We start from the raw sequence: 18,064 nt of genomic DNA on the forward strand, positions 1-18,064 counted from the left end.
GCTCATAATACTCAAGTTCAGAAAGCGCTGATAAAAATCTTTTAAAAGACTGTGATAAACAGAACTCCGCCACTTACGGCTAACTACAGACTGATGGGTTAGACTGGCAGGGTGATGAATTGCTATAGAAAACTGATCTTCAAATACAGATCAAACTCTGGGCCACTGACTTACACAAGTAAAGTTCTGAATTCTAAAACCCTAAGGCTTTCAGATAAAGGATCAACGTAGATCTATATATAGCAGTATAAAGGTGCCCATGCAGATGGATTTGCCTGTTGGGCTGATAACTGCAAGGTCAGCAGTTTGAAACCGCTAGCTGCTCTTTAAGACAAAAATGAGGCTTTCTACTCCAGTAAAAAGTTACAAAAGCAGATAGCCACAGGGACAGTTTAGAATGAATTCAATAGCAGGGAGCTTGGTTTTTTGAGACAACAGTATGAAGGTGCCCCGATGGCACTGTATATTTGTCAGTACGCAACAACTGCAAGGTCAGCAGTTTCAGATTCACCAGCTGGTCTGTGGCAGACCGTTTTTCCCTTCCCTAAAAATTTGGTCTTTAAATCCTTAAGGAGCTAAAAATGTGCTGACACAATGGATGGATGGATGGATTGTGATAAGAGCTGTATGGGCCCCCAATAAAATGATTTAAAAACAAAGAAAGCTCCAGGGGCGCTACTCCGTCCAGTAAGGTCGGAGAGTCTCCACAGTGGGCTTGGACGGGTGTGCACAGTACTAACAAGAACGAAGTCGAAACCGCCGGCTAGATACTGTTGCCATCTGCTGACACAATCTCAGAACTACAGGTATGTAATCAAAATGGAAAGGTTTCATCTAGCTGATAGCATTAAGTATTCTTATGACATTGAAAGTATTAGAGACTATATTTCTAAAAGCAATGGTTATTTTAAAAACTCCCTAATGGTTCCCATAAAGAAAGAACTCCCTATGCTACACTCAATGCCTTCAGGAGTTACTTCGAACACATCGCGAGGGTGCTACATTTTATTACTCTTGTACTCTGCTTGAAAGCCAGCAAAAATGGTGCCATTCAAAGAATCAAACGTTCAACGGTACCATTGAAACAATCAGACATTGATCCACTGACCAATTTGGAGTGAAAATCTATGTCAAGATGGCTCCAACACAAAACCCACAGCCATCCAGCCAATTTCTGTTTCTAGAATCACAGGTACTGATAATGCCCCATGAAACAGACTCTCTCCACACTCATTGTTACGGTACAGCCATTTCATGGACGGTGTATCATATTTACTACAAAATAACTTAGGCTTCTGGAACATCTGCTATCTTCATGGTCTTTCCCTAACTACCATGGTTGACATTGGCATGAAGGTGATATGCAGTAACTTGGTTACTTTTATTTGTGGGGTTAAATTTTGTGATGTTACATTTTCATGTACCAAATTTGCATTTGAAGAGTTAGAGGACTTTAACTTTTGGTCTAATATGCGGAGGTTATTTTTTCAAAGATTATTTTTCTTGACAAGAAAATGTGTTTCTAAATCTATCTCAAGAACACAAACTTAAATCTGTAAACTTCACTTGGGTGTAATATTCATCAGTTTGAAAACTCCAGAATCGGAAATGAAGGCAATGCCTTCACAGGACACACAGCAGTAATAATGACCTTGGCTCACTGGTCCTTTCACACTACAAAGGCTCTTCCCCTCGCTGTGTGGACGATCGCGACTTCCTGGGTGGGCCTCCAATGGCCCAGTGACCCTTTCCTTTGGGTCTGTATTTTAATACTCACATCACGAACCTTGGCTTCTCAAAGGGACTCGACTTCTGAGTGGGTTCATTAGGACACCATTTGCCCAGATTTCAGAGACAATGTCCGGAAGTTCTTTCCCACAGGGCGTGGCAACCCTCCTGTGCTGGGCGGTGTTCTGAGACCTGGTTTCCAAATGGAGGGGGCAGGGGAGGTGAGTGTCATCCACCCTCAGATCCTGACAGCCTGTTCTGGACCGTCAACATCTAAATTTATACAACTGCTCGTATTTTATCATTTTTCATAGTAATTTGCTCAAAAACAAGTATCTTAGGGAAACAGTAAAACGCATCTACAATTAAGAAACAGTGAAATATAGTAATTCGGATTCAGGTAACTTCTCTAAGAACTGAGTAAAGGCTTATAAAGGGGGAAAGTCCAAAAGTATTATAATTTAGTGAAATAAATTTATTATTCAAAAATATTTTCATGTACATTTTCATGACTGTTTTGAAGGAAACAGATTATCCTACAGCCAGTGTTAACTTAGAACATAGCGACATATGTATAACAATACACTGTAGAAATAACTGTATTTTTATAGTGATTTTAGACTGTAAGATACTTAAGACCTCAGATAAATGGACCTACATGTAGTGTAAACCAACTTTTGCAAAATGTATGACTTTCCCAGGACTGTATTTCTTAATACTGTGCATAGACCACTTAGCCCATTCCCAAATCACAGTTGGCCAGGACCAAGGTTAATTTGATCATTAAAAAACTAGTTTTGAATGCATAATATGCAAGTCCTCAATGTTTAATACACCAAGAGCTCTGTAATAAAAGAAAGACATGACTATTAAATGACAAGGGTTTTTATATCCTCCCCACCTCACTCCACCCCCCAAAACTGCGAGCTTTCTGACTCAGAAAAATCCTTTACCACACCTGGAGAAATAGGTTAATGAAGATTCAATTTGCCTGGAAATCCATTTTTCTTCACATAAATGTCTTCATTCGCCTATTTCAAATGGCAAAATCTTTAGATCCAGAAAACACAGTGTCTCCAACAGATCTTTTAAGACAGCAGTTGTTTCTAGGATGCTCTAATCAGAAATCGTCCAGAAGCAAAGAGAACCCACTGTGCCCTTCTCAGCTGTGACCCCCAAAGCTTGATATCCAGAAGTCACTGACATGTGTTCTAGGTGAAATAAGTTTCAAAGAACAACAAGATTCTCATGAAACCGACTTTTCCTCACCCCACCACCCCGAGCATTAAGTTCAGTCAGTCAGTCCTTGGATTGCAATCGGCAAGATGCCTAAGCCCCGGAGGATGCAAAGATCAAGATGTGGCAGACATTTCCTTTTAGAAATGCTAAAACTTACAAATAAATGGAAAGAGCCAGGGGCATAAGTAGTGCTTACCACTACTACGGTACTGGGGAAAATATACAGTGACATTTGGTAAAAACTTTATTGCTCTGGATGGGATATAGCACCACTGTAAAGAATAAGAGACGGCTAGAGGTAACCACCTGTTTAACCAGCAATATGCATTCATAGGAAAAGTGCTTATAGTAGTAAAATTGGAAGAAAGAGAAATTTGAGGAAATTTTCGTACTATTATGATATATTTCAAATGTTGTCCACTTTTCATTACACAGATAACGAGCAATCTAGTTTAGTAACTAATATCAGATTTGCTACCATCAGCCGATTAGTAATTAACTATTATAAAATCCATTAAGGGGCAGAAAAGTTCTTTAAACCTATTTTATAAAACAAATTAGAATAAGTATAAAGCCATTTTTATGCCAAAAACATTTCAGATACTTATTGCTTAAATACACAGTGATTACACCTGTGAAGTTTTCCAAATCAGGAATGGGAACATTTCTTTTGTGGCCAACAGTCATCCTAAGGGAAAGGGCACCATATCTAGGGGACCTGCAGGCATTACCCAGCTACCATGGAAAACAGACTGGTCTCATGGAAGGATTCTTAAAAACGAATGTCACTGTAGTGACTCAAGAGTTGGAAACAAGAACGCAACCTGACTATCACGTGCTATATGAGACTTACAATATGTGGCTAGCACTTTGCTCAGTCTTTAGAAAGTAGGATTTTAAATGGATGTCCTCATTCTAAAAGGTCTGATAAGCTGCTATGCAGAAGCACAAAGCTTTCTTAATGCAATCTTCTATAAGAAGTAATTAAAATTTAAAAGTCAAACAATTCACCATCGAATGTGATTTCCCTTGTGATCTACTCTTACCATCCATCTTCCTCGGTTCTTCAAGCACCTGAAATACAGCAGACACCTACACTGGCCATCTTCATTGTAAAAGATGCTATCCTCGTGCTCAGGGCTAGAGTAGCTTGATTTTCTACAACAACTATTTCAGGAGTGGTATTTCTAAAAATAACTTTATTCAATGTATGAATCAGTCATATTCGAGGACAGGCACAGGAATTCTAATAAAATTGGTAAAGTTTTAGAGTACTCTACTCAGGTAATATTGCAGCATAATCCATATCACTCAGAGCGAAAAACAAAAAGGGGAAATCAAACCTCTATAAGTGAAGGGGATCCTTTCAGGTACTTAGGGTTGATATGGGGAGGAAAAAACCCACAGAAATTTCTATTTCATCAGGCATTTTAAAGAAAATGTCTTGATGTTCATATTTTCAATGTATAGTCATTCTTTATCTATATACATATATACATACTTATTTATGGGGGTGATGCAGAAAGCCACAAATGAAAAAAAGGACACTAAGGTTTTAATATGGAGAACAAAAAGGTGTCTTCACCAGTATAGATTCACATTACAGTACACCAATATTGACAGCATTCTCTTGTCTATTTTTGGTACAGAAGATGGTATTCTCTACATAACCTTGTAAGGCTTCAATAACTAAAACGTAAAACAACCCCAAACAAACAAACAAACAAAAGAACAAAAACCCAACCTATTAGTTTACAGTTTATTTCTTAAATTCTGAAAGACACTGCAAGTTCTAAACTTTCAGTAGGTGCTACCAGACACAACCATCTGGTTAAAAACCCAGCGGAAGAGCCCCTTTCAAGAAAGCTTTGTGACAGCAAAGTTGGGCAATGTGGATGTTTCTTACTACAGGAAAAAAAAATTACACATGGCACGTTCTCATTCATATTTGTAATGTAAAAAGTTACAAACATACCTAATCAAATAAATAATAATAATAATAATAAAAAAAACTTTGAATGCATCTGTTAAGTATTCTAAAACCACTACATAGAATAATGGCAACTTTCACTCACAGGTTATTTACATGGTAATACCCAGTGTGGGTACACTGCTACAAAACTTAAAACAGAAAGAGTAAACTTGAAATGTTTTCCATAATAAAGATCTAGCAGCATGACTATCTAATGCTGTTTTATCCCGATTGTTTCCAAAACATTCCTTTTTAGTCTGTGTCTTCATCCAGTTCATAATTGTCTTTATCATAAATATCTTTTACTAAAAGAACCCGTACAAGCATATTTTCCAAGGTGTTTCGGTCCAGTGAAGTAGAGGTGTACCAGACAGGGCTATCTGTAGAACTAGAGCATTCAGGTTGCAAATAAAAAACATCCATTCTCTGGTTAAGATTCTGTGGACTTGAAAGAGAGAAAAGAAGAGAGTTAATTCACAGTATATACATAAAATTTAGTTTCAGTTCTATGTAGTTAAGCAATATGCCTTTTATTAAAATACTGTAAGTTAATTTCCATTTAAGTGTTAAAGAATTTTCAATGATTTAAATTCAGTATTTTACAGAATTCAGAACACCATCAATTAAAAAGATGTAGTTTAATGTTACTAAACAAATAAAACACATTAATTTTTAAACGAACCCCAAATTTCATAAATTAAAATTTAGGAAAGAGTCTTAAGATATCCTGCTATCAAAAAAAAAAGTGACAATTCTGTTCTGTAGGTTACTGAAGGCTATCTTGAGGGAATCTAACTAAAATTCATGACACTTTTGGGAAGTACATTCTGAGCCCTCAGTAAACATTTTGAAGGTTGGAAGAGTTTTTAGCTAAAATTATTAGACAAGCATAAAATAATGTATAGTTATTGGTTCCTAAACATTTCATTGGTTAAAAAAAGGGGGAACTCAATTTGTTGTGGTCTGAATTGAGGGAACAGCGGTGACACCTAAGAAAACAGACCAGGCAGTTCCTTACTTACAGAGGGCTCTGTTCCTACACCTCTGTCTGAAGTCTACTGACCACGTCTCACCACCACGTCTCAGTCATGCTCAGTGCCTTTTACCAGTGTCATTATAAAGCTGATGTTCATTTGTCTTTGGGAGGCATTACATATAGAAGTATATTTTAATATATGATTAATATTTACACATACCTATTACTAATAAAGGAGAGAAAGGGGAGACTTTCTATTCCCATAGAGGTACCCTCTTGGAAATCCAGAGAGGCAGTTCTACCCTGTCCTATAGAGTCACTATGAGTCAGAATTGACTTAATGGCAGTGAGCTGGGTTGTTTGGGTTGCTTTTTTGAGGGGTGGGGGAGCAGAGGGACAGGGGAAGAAGGGGTACACTACCAATGAGTTACCTAAATAAATAAGACAATCATTATGTATGGCTCAACTAAAAAAAACAACCCTCTTATAAGTTAAGGATTATCTGTTCTTTTAGAATACTCTTATCTTTGTTTCAAACTCTTTAGAGAGCTAATTTCCCATCAATCTACCTTACCTTTCAACATGGGCCACAAAGTACAGGCTTGCTACCTATGTGTGAGTTAAGTTTTACTCTAAAATGATGATGTCCATTCATTTACATATAGCTGCTTTCTGGCTATAAGAGCAACACTGAGTTACAACAGAGACTTTCAAGCCTATAAACCAAACACGTCACTCTCTGGCCCTTTAGGAGCATCGAGAATGAAGTAAGTGACTTTCACCAGAGAGGATGTGGGTTCAACCAGCTCAGAGATGTCCTGGGAGACAGGCCTGGCCATCTGCCTCTAAGCGGTCAACTGAAACCCCACAAACAGTTCTCCTTCACACCACACATGGTCGCCACGCGTCAGAAATCAACTCAATGGCATCTAACAACATATGTGTGGCCCTTTAGTACAGGGGTGGGGAGCAAACAGGGCCCCAGCTTAACATCATAACTCACCAAAGCGAAGCAGTTCAAGCAATCACATTAGAGTTGAGTTCATTAAATGTTTGACCAGTACATATGAAAGTTGTGATCCTTGGTTTATACACTATTTTCTTAATCTATGCATGAGTATGTATGACTGGTTGGATATTAAAAACTAGAAAGGCTTAGTATTGCTAGCGCTTACCTTTTAGACAAGTAGCATTCGAACATTTTCACGGGACACCTGGAGGGATTGGCTGGGTTCTCCATCTGCTCAAACACGGGCTCGTCATCTTCATGCTTTCTTTTTCCAGTGGTGAGTTTATCTTGAAAAACAAAAGTTAAACAAATCTCCTAAGAGCAATCTTGAAGAAAGGCGGTTCTAGTCACTCCTACTGCCTGTTATAGCAAACAATGCAATAGGCATCCTTCAGAGTTTTCAGTGGTAGCTCCTGGTGATTCATAGTGTTTAAAGCAAAATGAACTGAGATGTATTAAGACAAAGGTTACAAGCAGATATCTAGCAGGGAAGCAACAAAGCCCACATGGAAGCAGCACATCAGGTGATCATGAGGTACTGACGGGGATAGGTATCAGATGGTCAAAAGCAAGCAATTAAAACCCCCACAGAAGGGCCACACAGATGTGTTGATAAACCTAGGGAGCGGTATAGCACTGATGACACACATAACTATCCTTAGTTCTTCAATATCACTTCCTCCCCTTACTGTTATGGCCTTTGTTTTATCTCCTTCTTTTATGAAATTAAGAGCGTTGGATGCATGAAAGCCAAGATAGATAACCCTTCAGAACAGTAATGGGAGAAATGATTCCCTGAGGGTATGGGGAGGGGGGTGGGGGAGCTGATAGCAACGATGACCGTATAACCCTACTCCAGGGGAACAAATAACAGAATTACAAGTGAACGGATACATTGGATGGTGTAAGAGAAGGCAAAACAACAACAACAACAACAACAACAATAATATAATAAGGGTTCCTGATTGGGATCAGAGTTCAAGTAAAAAGAAAATGCTTTTAAACTGATGGTGGTAGCAATTGTAAAATAATGCTGGATCTAACAGAATTATGAATTGTTATATCTGTAAGAGCTCCCAATAAAATCATTAATAATAAAAATTTTTTAATGGAGGTTGCCTTATTTTAGGGAAACAATAGCCCCTGGTTCTTAACAAATGACCCAAGTCTTTAGTTAGGCAAGGGGTGGGTATCCCTGCCACTGACAATACCACAATAAAAATCAGTTACACTACCTTCATTATCTGTTCCACATAAGGAAGATACTTGGTATCGAAGACATGCTTTGTTTTCCATTGTCAATGGATTTTTTTTCCAATGCCTAAACACAGTGCCAAAGGAAAGTCTTAAGTGTTGTTCCACTGTTTTCAGGCCAAAATACTTAGTGTTAAAGTAGAACAGGGTGTTCAGAAGAGCTACTGGAGAGTGAGATCCTAGTTGTTTTATCCTCCAAAGATAATCTTCTTCAACCCGAGAGAATATTGACCCTTAAACAGAGAAAACTATTTTAAAAGAATTACAATAAATAAATAAAATTCCACCCATTTAAACATGTAGATAAAGTTCAAGAACAATCCTGTTATCAGACCTCCATTCATACCAAACTGAAAAGAATGTTAGAAATTAGCTGGGCAGCGGGCCGTTCACACCAGAGCAGCATCTCCGGAGGAGGGAAAACAGATGCTCCTTCCACTGGAGACGCTGACACAGATTTCTCTTGAACTACGGCTTCAGACATATAAAGAGAATCTGTGAATGTGAACGGGAGCCCCCATCTTTTGGGGATTCTTAGAGATACCAGTCCTTTCCTGATCACTGTCTGTTTGTCCTACTGAAGAACAGAAGACAGGCCACCATGCGTCTTACAGTTCTTAACGCTGATACTGAACAGATTCATTTCTAACTCAACAAAAGATGAACAGTTGAGAAGTAGAAGTTAAGTACTCTGAATAATAGGCTCACTAATTCAAATTCTCCCAATTAATTTTAACCTACTTTCTAGAAAACGAAAATTCCCATATTAAATTAGTACCAACTTTATTTAAAATGTATTATCTCAAATTACAATACATATTCAATATCATTTGTTATTTTGCACATCTTATCGTGGCAGCTAAGACACTAGAAATTAGAGGCACAATAAAAGAGCATTACCATCTGGAAGTATGCTTGGTTGCCAACTCCGAAGAATTTTATTCAATTCCTGCTCAAATGTCTGGTATCCTGGATCAATAAATATATTGTCTTTTCGATTACTACCACACAAGTACTATAGATGAAGAAAAAAAATATTGTCTTGAAGAAAAAAAACCACTCACTATGAACTGTGAATTCATTAGTTGCATCCTATTATTTCATAAGAAGTGAAGCTTTTTAGATGTGCCCTTTCCTTCCCCGCTATGAATTCTTTGGCAGGAATACAAAAAAGGACTGTCATAATAACAAAACAGATATGATTGGCTCTATTGATATGTCTAGAAATCATAAAGAATCACAAAGTACCAATTATTCTGTGGGTTAAAAAGAAGCTGACATATACACCTAAGAATCCAGAGTTAGCTAGGCATCTTCAGTCAGATGAAGAACAGGACAAGTGATCCTATCAGGCATGGAGAAGATGGATTTAAAATTCACATTAAGAGTAATGAAGTTAGGTGGGAAGCAAGCATGGTATACAAATGTCATCCTGTGGCTGCTTCTTCCCAGCACTCTGACTGCTAGGCTCCAGGGCGTTTCCTTATTGTCTCTTCCTACTTTAGTTAAAAAATAAAATGGTATAACTCAGTGACCCTGTAAGACAAGAGTAGGAAACCCATAAGGTTTGTGAAATCGGTGGCCCTGTCAAAGTGACCACCATGCTTGTCCCGCTGACTTTTCCGTCAGCAACCGCCGGTGGAGCCACTGTGCTGCCAGGGCTCCAAGGAGCCACTAGAGAGATGCAAACTACCCTGTGTCGTGGGGCGACACGTCTTTACCATTGGTTGTTTTATTACTAATTATATAAAGTTTAATTAAAACCAATGTAAAATCACACAAGATAACTTTGGCAGGCAAACAGCAGCTCTGAACAATAGCTGGTTTCTATAATAACATTCAAGCCTTCGTGACCTTTAAAAGGCTTTCTAAACCTTTGCATATTTCAGCCTGCACAAAAGATGGGGTCTAAACACCTTTATCAAGAAACACAGGTCCTTTGTGATAGGACTCTTACCTATTGTACTTCTCCCCACTGTCCCACTTCATATTCTACATTCCAGTCGTGCCAAGCACTGTCCCGTGCACTAGGTCCTTGCATACAATTCTCTAACTTCTTGGAATACCAATGGTATGTATCTCCGTTATCTTCTCTGTCCAGTTTATTTATCTGTATACTTCAAAACTGACTCACTGGCAGTGGGCTTGGTTTGATGAGATACCTTGAGTACGCTATTTAAATATTACTTTTCTATGTTGTTCCTATCCTTTAACAGTACATATTATATAATTAGAATTGCTTACTAGATTCAAATTTGAACTGTGTGATACTGGACAGATTTCTTAAGTAGGAAGAGTCTACTTCCTTTAAAAAAAAGTGGTAATACTAAGAAAGGTTTTGGGAGAAATAAACGAAAAGTCTGTCTTAGTCTAGTGGACATTATAGCATTTATGTCTAGAATTGGGCATACAATAGATATTTAACCACTATTAGCCAAATGGACCATTGGAAGAAAAATTAGCAAAACTCCAAACTCATCGCATCATTTTTTAAAAAACACTATCCCCCCACCCTCCAGCAAATTCTTAAGATTTTTCACTATCAGTAAAGAATTAAACCCGTTCAATTCTCCGAAAGCTATTCCTTCTACATAAGCGTCACACCACAAGGTTATTTCTAAATTTAATCAATGGGAGTACAAAATGTATATAAAAAATCTAAAAATTGGAAGACAAAAAAAGGGTTGCTACCTAAAATAAGGGGGAAAGATGATCCAATAAATACCCTTCTAGGAAGCTTATCTCAAAAAAATTTAAAACATCAGTAAGTATGTTAAGATAATTACACAAAATTGAAGGAGGAAGTGGGAAGGAGATTGCACAAATCTGTTAAAAAAAAGCAAAATTTCATGCAGTAAAGGGAATGTTCATCATTGTGGAAACGAACGACCACATTTACTGTGCTACTTCAAACACTGAAACATTACAGTCTGGTGTGCTCTGGTTGACTGAGAGGATGTGAGGGAGGGAGGACAATATATATATAAGAAGACAGCTGGAAATTTTTCCTTTTTCTTTTGTGAACCTGGCAAAAGACATAGATATTAGCTAAGATGAAATTTGTAAAAATTTATAAAAACTCAAACTCTGTCATGGAATTTCTGACTCCTTGTCCTGCAGGACAAGATAGAACTGCCCCTGTGTGGATTCTGAGACTGTAACTCTGTCCAGAAATAGAAAGCTTCATCTTTCTCCTGTGGAACTGACCCAGCAATGAGCAGTGCAATGTACAACCCACTGAGATGTATGTTCAATTTGTTGTCAGTCAGCTGTTCACATATATGCATGAAAGAATGATGACAGTGTTAATGATGGTTATTTGAGGATTGTGAAATTTTATGAAACTCTATCCTGTGCTCATATATAATAATAGCCACCACTCCTTACATAATTAAAAAATCAGCTGTTTTATCTTGTGAAGAAGGCAAAACAGCTGTGCTTTTTATACGCTACCAATTAATTATAAATTTAACTTCCCAATAAACTAAACAGAAGTGATTGTTTACTTCTCTATACGTTCACAAAACTTGGTACTTAACACTAAAGATGTTATTCGCCCTATAAGCTTACAAATAAAATACTTCCTCTTCAGTATTATATTATTGCTACTGCAGATATGAACAAAACCAGTTATCAGAATAACATATATATTCAAAAATAGATTATATTTCTGTACACATCCTTGAAGTAACATTAAACAGCACAGGGTTCTGGAAAGTATATTTTACATATCTTTATACTATGTTTTAGGATTATTTTAAAACTGCTTACAAATACCATAGCATCTTTGAAAGCAAAGTAAATTGAGTATGTGAACATGTATCATCTATTGATGAGAACAGAACAATTTTTTAAAAAAAGGAAACATTTAATTAGTACAAACAGACCTATTATTAAGACATAATCGTGGTCGATTAATCAATACATTGGGCTTGGAGACGTTTACTACTACCTGGAGTCCTAGCACTCAGAACTCTAATGAAAAACCATATGGGGGCTTGAGATCAAGGAATGGAGTTACGAGGAGGTCCAATTCCTTTCTTAAAACTAATAATTAAAAAAACAACCACAAAATGTAATTTGTAGAATACAGCTAAACTATTCTTAGAGAGACATTTTAAGAAAGGCAATAATAAAGATAAACGACTCAAAAAGGTGGTCGGTTGTTCAAAACAATCAATAAAACAAAATAGATATGGCTTTAGCTAGAACAGGAGTCTGGACAAACTCGGGCCAGCTCTTGTTGGGCCCAAATCAGGTTGTGAGCTTAAGAGTAAATGAAAGTTTTTTAAAAAGGAAAACCAACAAAACTTGTGAATAATGGTCAATTTTAAATGAGTATCTAAATGGCTACAGAATATAATATCCTAGATTTTACCCTTGTTCTGCAAGGCTTAAAATAACTGTTAAACTGTGCTACTTTTTGAAAGTTTGCTGATCCTTGAGCTGGGCTGTACACAAAACAAGGTACAATTTTCTATAGTAGACACTTATGTTTACTCTTAGAAATAAGATAAGGAGGAGTACCTCCTACAGAAATTTAAAAAGATCATAAGGGAATTTAACCAATTCATGCTGGTAAATTTGACACGTTGGATGAAGTAACTTTTTTAAGTTACAGCTGCCCTCATTGACTCAGCGAGAAGAAAACCTGGAGAGCCCTGTATGAACTAAGGCACTTGGTTTCCTACTTAAGGCCAACCTCTCCACCTTACCCTGCACAAGTAATTCCTAACCAACAACGCTTCACAGGTGACTTCACCAAACATTTAAGGAATAAATGTAACAACACAATAAACAACAGTTCTCATAAATTTTCAAAATTCAGGAGAAAGGAACATGTCAAATGCACGTGCTGAAGTCAGTATTACCCTGACAAGTAGCTCTATTGGCGCAGTGGTTTAGGTGCTCAGCTGCTAACTTCTAGGTTGGCAGTTCAAACCTACCAGTAGCTCCAAGGGAGAAAGTTTGCTTCCCATAAACATTACCACCTTCAAAAGCCCACAGAGTAGCTCTACTCTGTCCTAAACGATCCCCAAGTTAGAACCAATTCCATGACAACAGTTATTTATTTATCATATATCTATTTATTTACGAATGCTAAAAATTCCAGGGAAAACCACTAAGGAGAAAAAGGAATTCGTATTTAGGGAGAGAACTCAAAGAATTGTGATCATTGGGCCAGAGAATCACTAATTTCCTTGTAAGGGTTTTAGGACTCTTTGAATTAAAGGTTCTAGCATTTAGTTTCATGAAGACTTGTTTTTAATTCAACATTTCATACAGAACCCAAAACATAACAGTGAAGTCAAGAGAGGTGAAAACAAGCAGCCACAGAGACTTGCACATCCAGGTCTACCGTATTAAGTGACAGAGTCCTCCAAGTCAATGAGTGGCTGTTGTGGTGACAGCAGGGTCATCGCAGGCTATGAAACAGCTCATTTGCAAGTGGTAAGGAAGGAATGCCGTCATACTGACAATCACTTTTGGTTTTATTTTCTTAGCATATTTTCTTCTCACCAGAGGAGAAAAGCGAAATAAAATAATAGTATAACAACCCAGCTGAATGCAGGAAGTTAAAAAAAAACAACAAAACTTGCCAAACAAAGTAGCGTTGTCTCCTATTAGTCTCATATTTAATGTGGGACAGCTTCAGTACATCTAACCTTGGACATTCTGCCCTTGTTTCTCTAACTCAGATGCCACGTTCTTTCTTTATGGCGCCTTCCAAAAAGCTACCTACACGCTAATATTACAAACACAGCTATATATTCCATAGTTAATATAAAGATTGGCAAACCAGTCACAAAAGACATATGAGTCTTAAGTGGTCTTTTTTCTCCTCAAGAACATACATATGGCATGATAGCAGAAATATCTATATGCAAAGAAGCAGCTCGGAATATTTTTTATATCCTCTAATTTCCAAATAGATGAAATTCCTTTATCGCCAACAAATCACTATGCTCCATAAAGCTGCCTTTAATTTCCCTATAGAACTCTATTTTTTTCCTCCAAAAACTACCACACCACGTTTCCTATGAATGGTGCTGTCTTGGTTGTCGTTGAGTTGGCCCTGACTCAAGGTGATCCTAATGTGCACTTTTCTAGGCCGTGACCATTCAGAAGCAGATATTCAGTCTTGTCTCCTGAGATACCTGAGTGGGTTTGAACCACCAACTTAGAAGCTAATAGGGGCTATTTCTGTGAGGGGTGGGAGGGACATCAGGTGGGTGTCTTTCATATTAAAATGATATTCAAAAGCATCTAACATATTACAAACCTCCTGTATTCCAAGGCAAAGATAATAGATGCTGTCAGGTGCATAATTCTCTCCATTTGGCCTCCTGATCTCATTGACAAAATGGGCTAACCCGTAGTTAAGCTCAGCAGTGGTGTGAGAGAGTAGGTCTTCTTTTAACTTTACCGATTTAGCTTAAAAAAAATAAACACACACAATAATTTCTTTTATTTACCATTCTTACTTAGAGTAAAAAAAAAACACCTTTGAAATCAATTTATTCCACTTCAGAACTTTAAAGTAAAATAAAATAAATTCTTAGAATCAGTTTAAAACATCTTCTAGTAACATTATATATATTTAAAATTCAATAAAATCTTGATCCCAAATAGAACTTTGGAGGAATTAAGCAAAACAAAAATACTTACAAGATTTTAACTCATCTAATACCAGAAGCTCTTCGTCAAGCTGGCGCGTTTTGACCCAGTGTTTCCATGCATTTACACCGTACGCGTATTTGAAGGGAAAGCTGCACTCGGAGTTGTCAGAACTGTCATCATGAGACTGGTATCCTGACACGGCTTTTCTCTTGGCTCCCTATTAATCATACATCACAATAAAAATACTTCTTAAAGACTACATTATCTTATTCCACTATGAAAATGATTTCAACAAATGCCAGGTAAAGAGAAATACCTTACATGTTTAAAATTTAACAGTATTCCTGAACCTGAGAATAGTTACCTAAAATATTTCTTCAAATGTAACTATAGAAATGGTATATTTAATTGGGTGCAAGTTCACACTATCTTCTGTGAGTCATCTATGATGAGAAAATAATCAAATACGATAAATAAATTAAAAATATGAAGTAAATCCTAAATAGTAATATGATAGTTAAAAAGAAATGCTACTAGGGACCCATCCAGTTCAGATAAACATAAGTTTGCCAAACACATTTTAATGTTTCTGCAATCAGTGCATAACTAAAGACAAGTTCTCTGAATAATACACTTGTTTTAGTCTCCTTATAATGCCTTCCAAAAAACAAAGATTGAATCAAAATAGTGGATTCTGAGAGGATTTTTTGGACTAGTTAAATTCAAGGCAGAAGTGTCAACTTTGAAGACTATGGTTCTGAAGATTCCAAAGGAGTGACCTTGCTAGATTTTCTTCAAAGACATAAGACAGATCACAAACACTTCTTATGAAGATGTTAGAAAGCTTCAATGAGAAAGGCCAGAAAAGGGGCTTGTAGGAATTTTTTCCATCATAATACACCATTCCTCTCCCCATTGGAGGGTAGAGAAAGGGCTGTCCTAGGATGATTTCATTGGCAAACCTTATTCCCTCAACTCTACAGCTCCTATCTTGCCTTCTGCCTGCTCCAAAGCTCAAAGAACATTTCACATGACAACAGGAGCTCCTTGAGGACACCCAAGTAATGGTGCAAAGCTGGAAGAATGCAGACGCCTTTGGGGAAGGACTGGAGAGGGGAATGCCCTTTTGTAGACCTTAATGGAGGATGTGTTGAGAAAGAATGGCTTACATCTTGATCATCCTATTTTTAAAAGTGTCTATGATTTTTTGGAACATTTCTTGATTTGCCATCCTACAAAGGAGATATGGGAGAATTTTTCCATGACTTCACTTAGGTGAAATGATTAGCACATATTAAGATATTTTGTTATAGTCCAACTTATTTATTTGCTTTTGCTCCTTAAACTTTTTGTGTTTTTAAGGAACCATGTCACAAACGTTTTATAAGAATGAATTTTCTCAGCTCTTTCAGGTCTATGGTCCTATGGCCAATATTTTGTTAATTTTTTGTACATGGTGTGAGTTAAGAGACCAACATCATTTGACCACACGTGCTTACCCTTTTTAGTTTTATTTCTTCTGGGGAAATTTTGGAAAAACCACCTATCTTATGATTTATTTTAATCTTTGAGGTTGGAAATTAGAAATAAAATTTCTAATGAATATTTTTAAAAATCCACCTGCTAACACATTTAGTTTTTCTTTACTTGATTGATCAAACTTGCCAGCATGGCCTTTCACTTAACAGAGACCAGATATAAAAATAATCTCTACACTCAACCTAAGAAACTCTGGTTACATTTGGGGGTGTGAAGTACAAGTTCAAAACCACCACCAGCAAGCAGCTCCAAGAGAGAAAGACGGGGCTTTTACTTCTGTAAAAAAGTTAGTCTCATCCACATGTGACCTCCTCCCTGGGAGAGGGACGGCAGAGAAGGCGGGGAAGGGAGACTCCGGATAGGGCAAGATATGACAAAATAACGATGTATAAATTACCAAGGGCACATGAGGGAATGGGGAGCGGGGAGGGAGGGGGAAAAAAAAGAGGACCTGATGCAAAGGGCTTAAGTGGAGAGCAAATGCTTTGAGAATGATTGGGGCAGGGAATGTATGGATGTGCTTTATACAATTGATGTATGTATATGTATGGATTGTGATAAGAGTTGTATGAGTCCCTAATAAAATGTAAAAAAAGAAAGGAAAAAAAAAGTTAGTCTCACACACTCACTGGGGCAGTTCTCCTGTGACAGGCTCGCCAAGTCACAAGTGACTCCCACAGCAGTGACAGTGATTTGGATCTGGACACCTAAGCCTCACTGAATAAACTCATTAACTATAATGTTTAAATTAAAAAAACTCCCTAGAAAACAGCCTCGATTCTTATAAAAAATAACATTCACTTTTTTTCAACTTTATATCAATACAATTTTTTAAATTATGGGATGGTAATATTCACTACTTATATGATACAACAAGTAAATCTCACATTTTTAACTTAGAAATAAAATACCTCTTTTTAACATAGGGGGAAAAAATCTTCCAATATTCTTTGTAACATGAAAACACCATTCTACCCTTGGGAACGGTGTCAAAATACTATTAAATACTAAAATACTATTAAATTCTATACCTTTTTTTTAGATCGGGGTCTGGGCTGTTCCTCATATTCTTCTCCAAATACAGGTGGTAGTAAAAACTCATTTTCCATATCGAGCTCCTCAGCCGCTGAAAGTTAGATCAGAGTAACCTCTATTTCAATTGTGCGGTGAACAAAGTATCTGTCACCACATACCCACTTGTAAGGATAATCTGTGCTGGATGGGGAAGGAAGCTCTGCTGTACCTAACATGGTCTGTGAGACTCTATTCCAACTCCATTCAGCCAAAAAACAGCCATTCAAAAAATGGACGAAAGACTACACAAACATTGTACCAAATAGAGAAATGCAAGCACATGAGAAGACTTCATTACAGGCATCACACCCACTGCCTCGGCGTCTACCACAACTCGTCACAAGCCTGGAGGGCAGAGTAGAAATGAGCCACCTGGGTTTAGAAGCCGCCGATCAGCGAGAGCGAGCACAGCATAGCCACCCACCCGCCCTCTCCTTCCCTGGCCTGAAGCCTCTCCCCCTGGACTGCCTGCCAGGCTGGGTCCCCCCTGTGCTTCGCCCGCCCAGTGCAGCTCAGAGGGACAAGCCAATGGCCAGAGACTGCCTTCAGCAGCCCGGTGTCGGGAGGCCACGGGTTAGTGTCCGACCCAGCCTTCTGCGCCATGTCCCCAGACCCTGTTGTACCCTTGACTGGGCCTCCCGCTCTGCAGCTC

At 37.7% G+C, this 18,064-nt stretch overlaps 1 protein-coding gene across 1 annotated transcript in view; it reads right to left on the minus strand.

The window, feature by feature from the left end:
• Positions 1 to 3,198: 3,198 nt before the first annotated feature.
• Positions 3,199 to 18,064, minus strand: part of ZMYM2 (zinc finger MYM-type containing 2) — a 106,142-nt gene continuing 91,276 nt past the window's right edge. The window contains exons 20-26 of the mRNA XM_075562852.1: positions 17,370 to 17,464; positions 14,848 to 15,016; positions 14,462 to 14,613; positions 9,079 to 9,193; positions 8,160 to 8,411; positions 7,091 to 7,211; positions 3,199 to 5,384 (exon numbers count right to left, since the gene is read on the minus strand). Of these exons, the coding sequence (XP_075418967.1) occupies positions 5,192 to 5,384; positions 7,091 to 7,211; positions 8,160 to 8,411; positions 9,079 to 9,193; positions 14,462 to 14,613; positions 14,848 to 15,016; positions 17,370 to 17,464 (1,097 nt within the window). The 3' untranslated portion in view covers positions 3,199 to 5,191. The remainder of the gene's footprint in view (positions 5,385 to 7,090; positions 7,212 to 8,159; positions 8,412 to 9,078; positions 9,194 to 14,461; positions 14,614 to 14,847; positions 15,017 to 17,369; positions 17,465 to 18,064) is intronic.

Source organism: Tenrec ecaudatus, chromosome 11 (genome assembly GCF_050624435.1).
Source record: "Tenrec ecaudatus isolate mTenEca1 chromosome 11, mTenEca1.hap1, whole genome shotgun sequence".
NCBI classification, from domain to species: domain Eukaryota; kingdom Metazoa; phylum Chordata; class Mammalia; order Afrosoricida; family Tenrecidae; genus Tenrec; species Tenrec ecaudatus.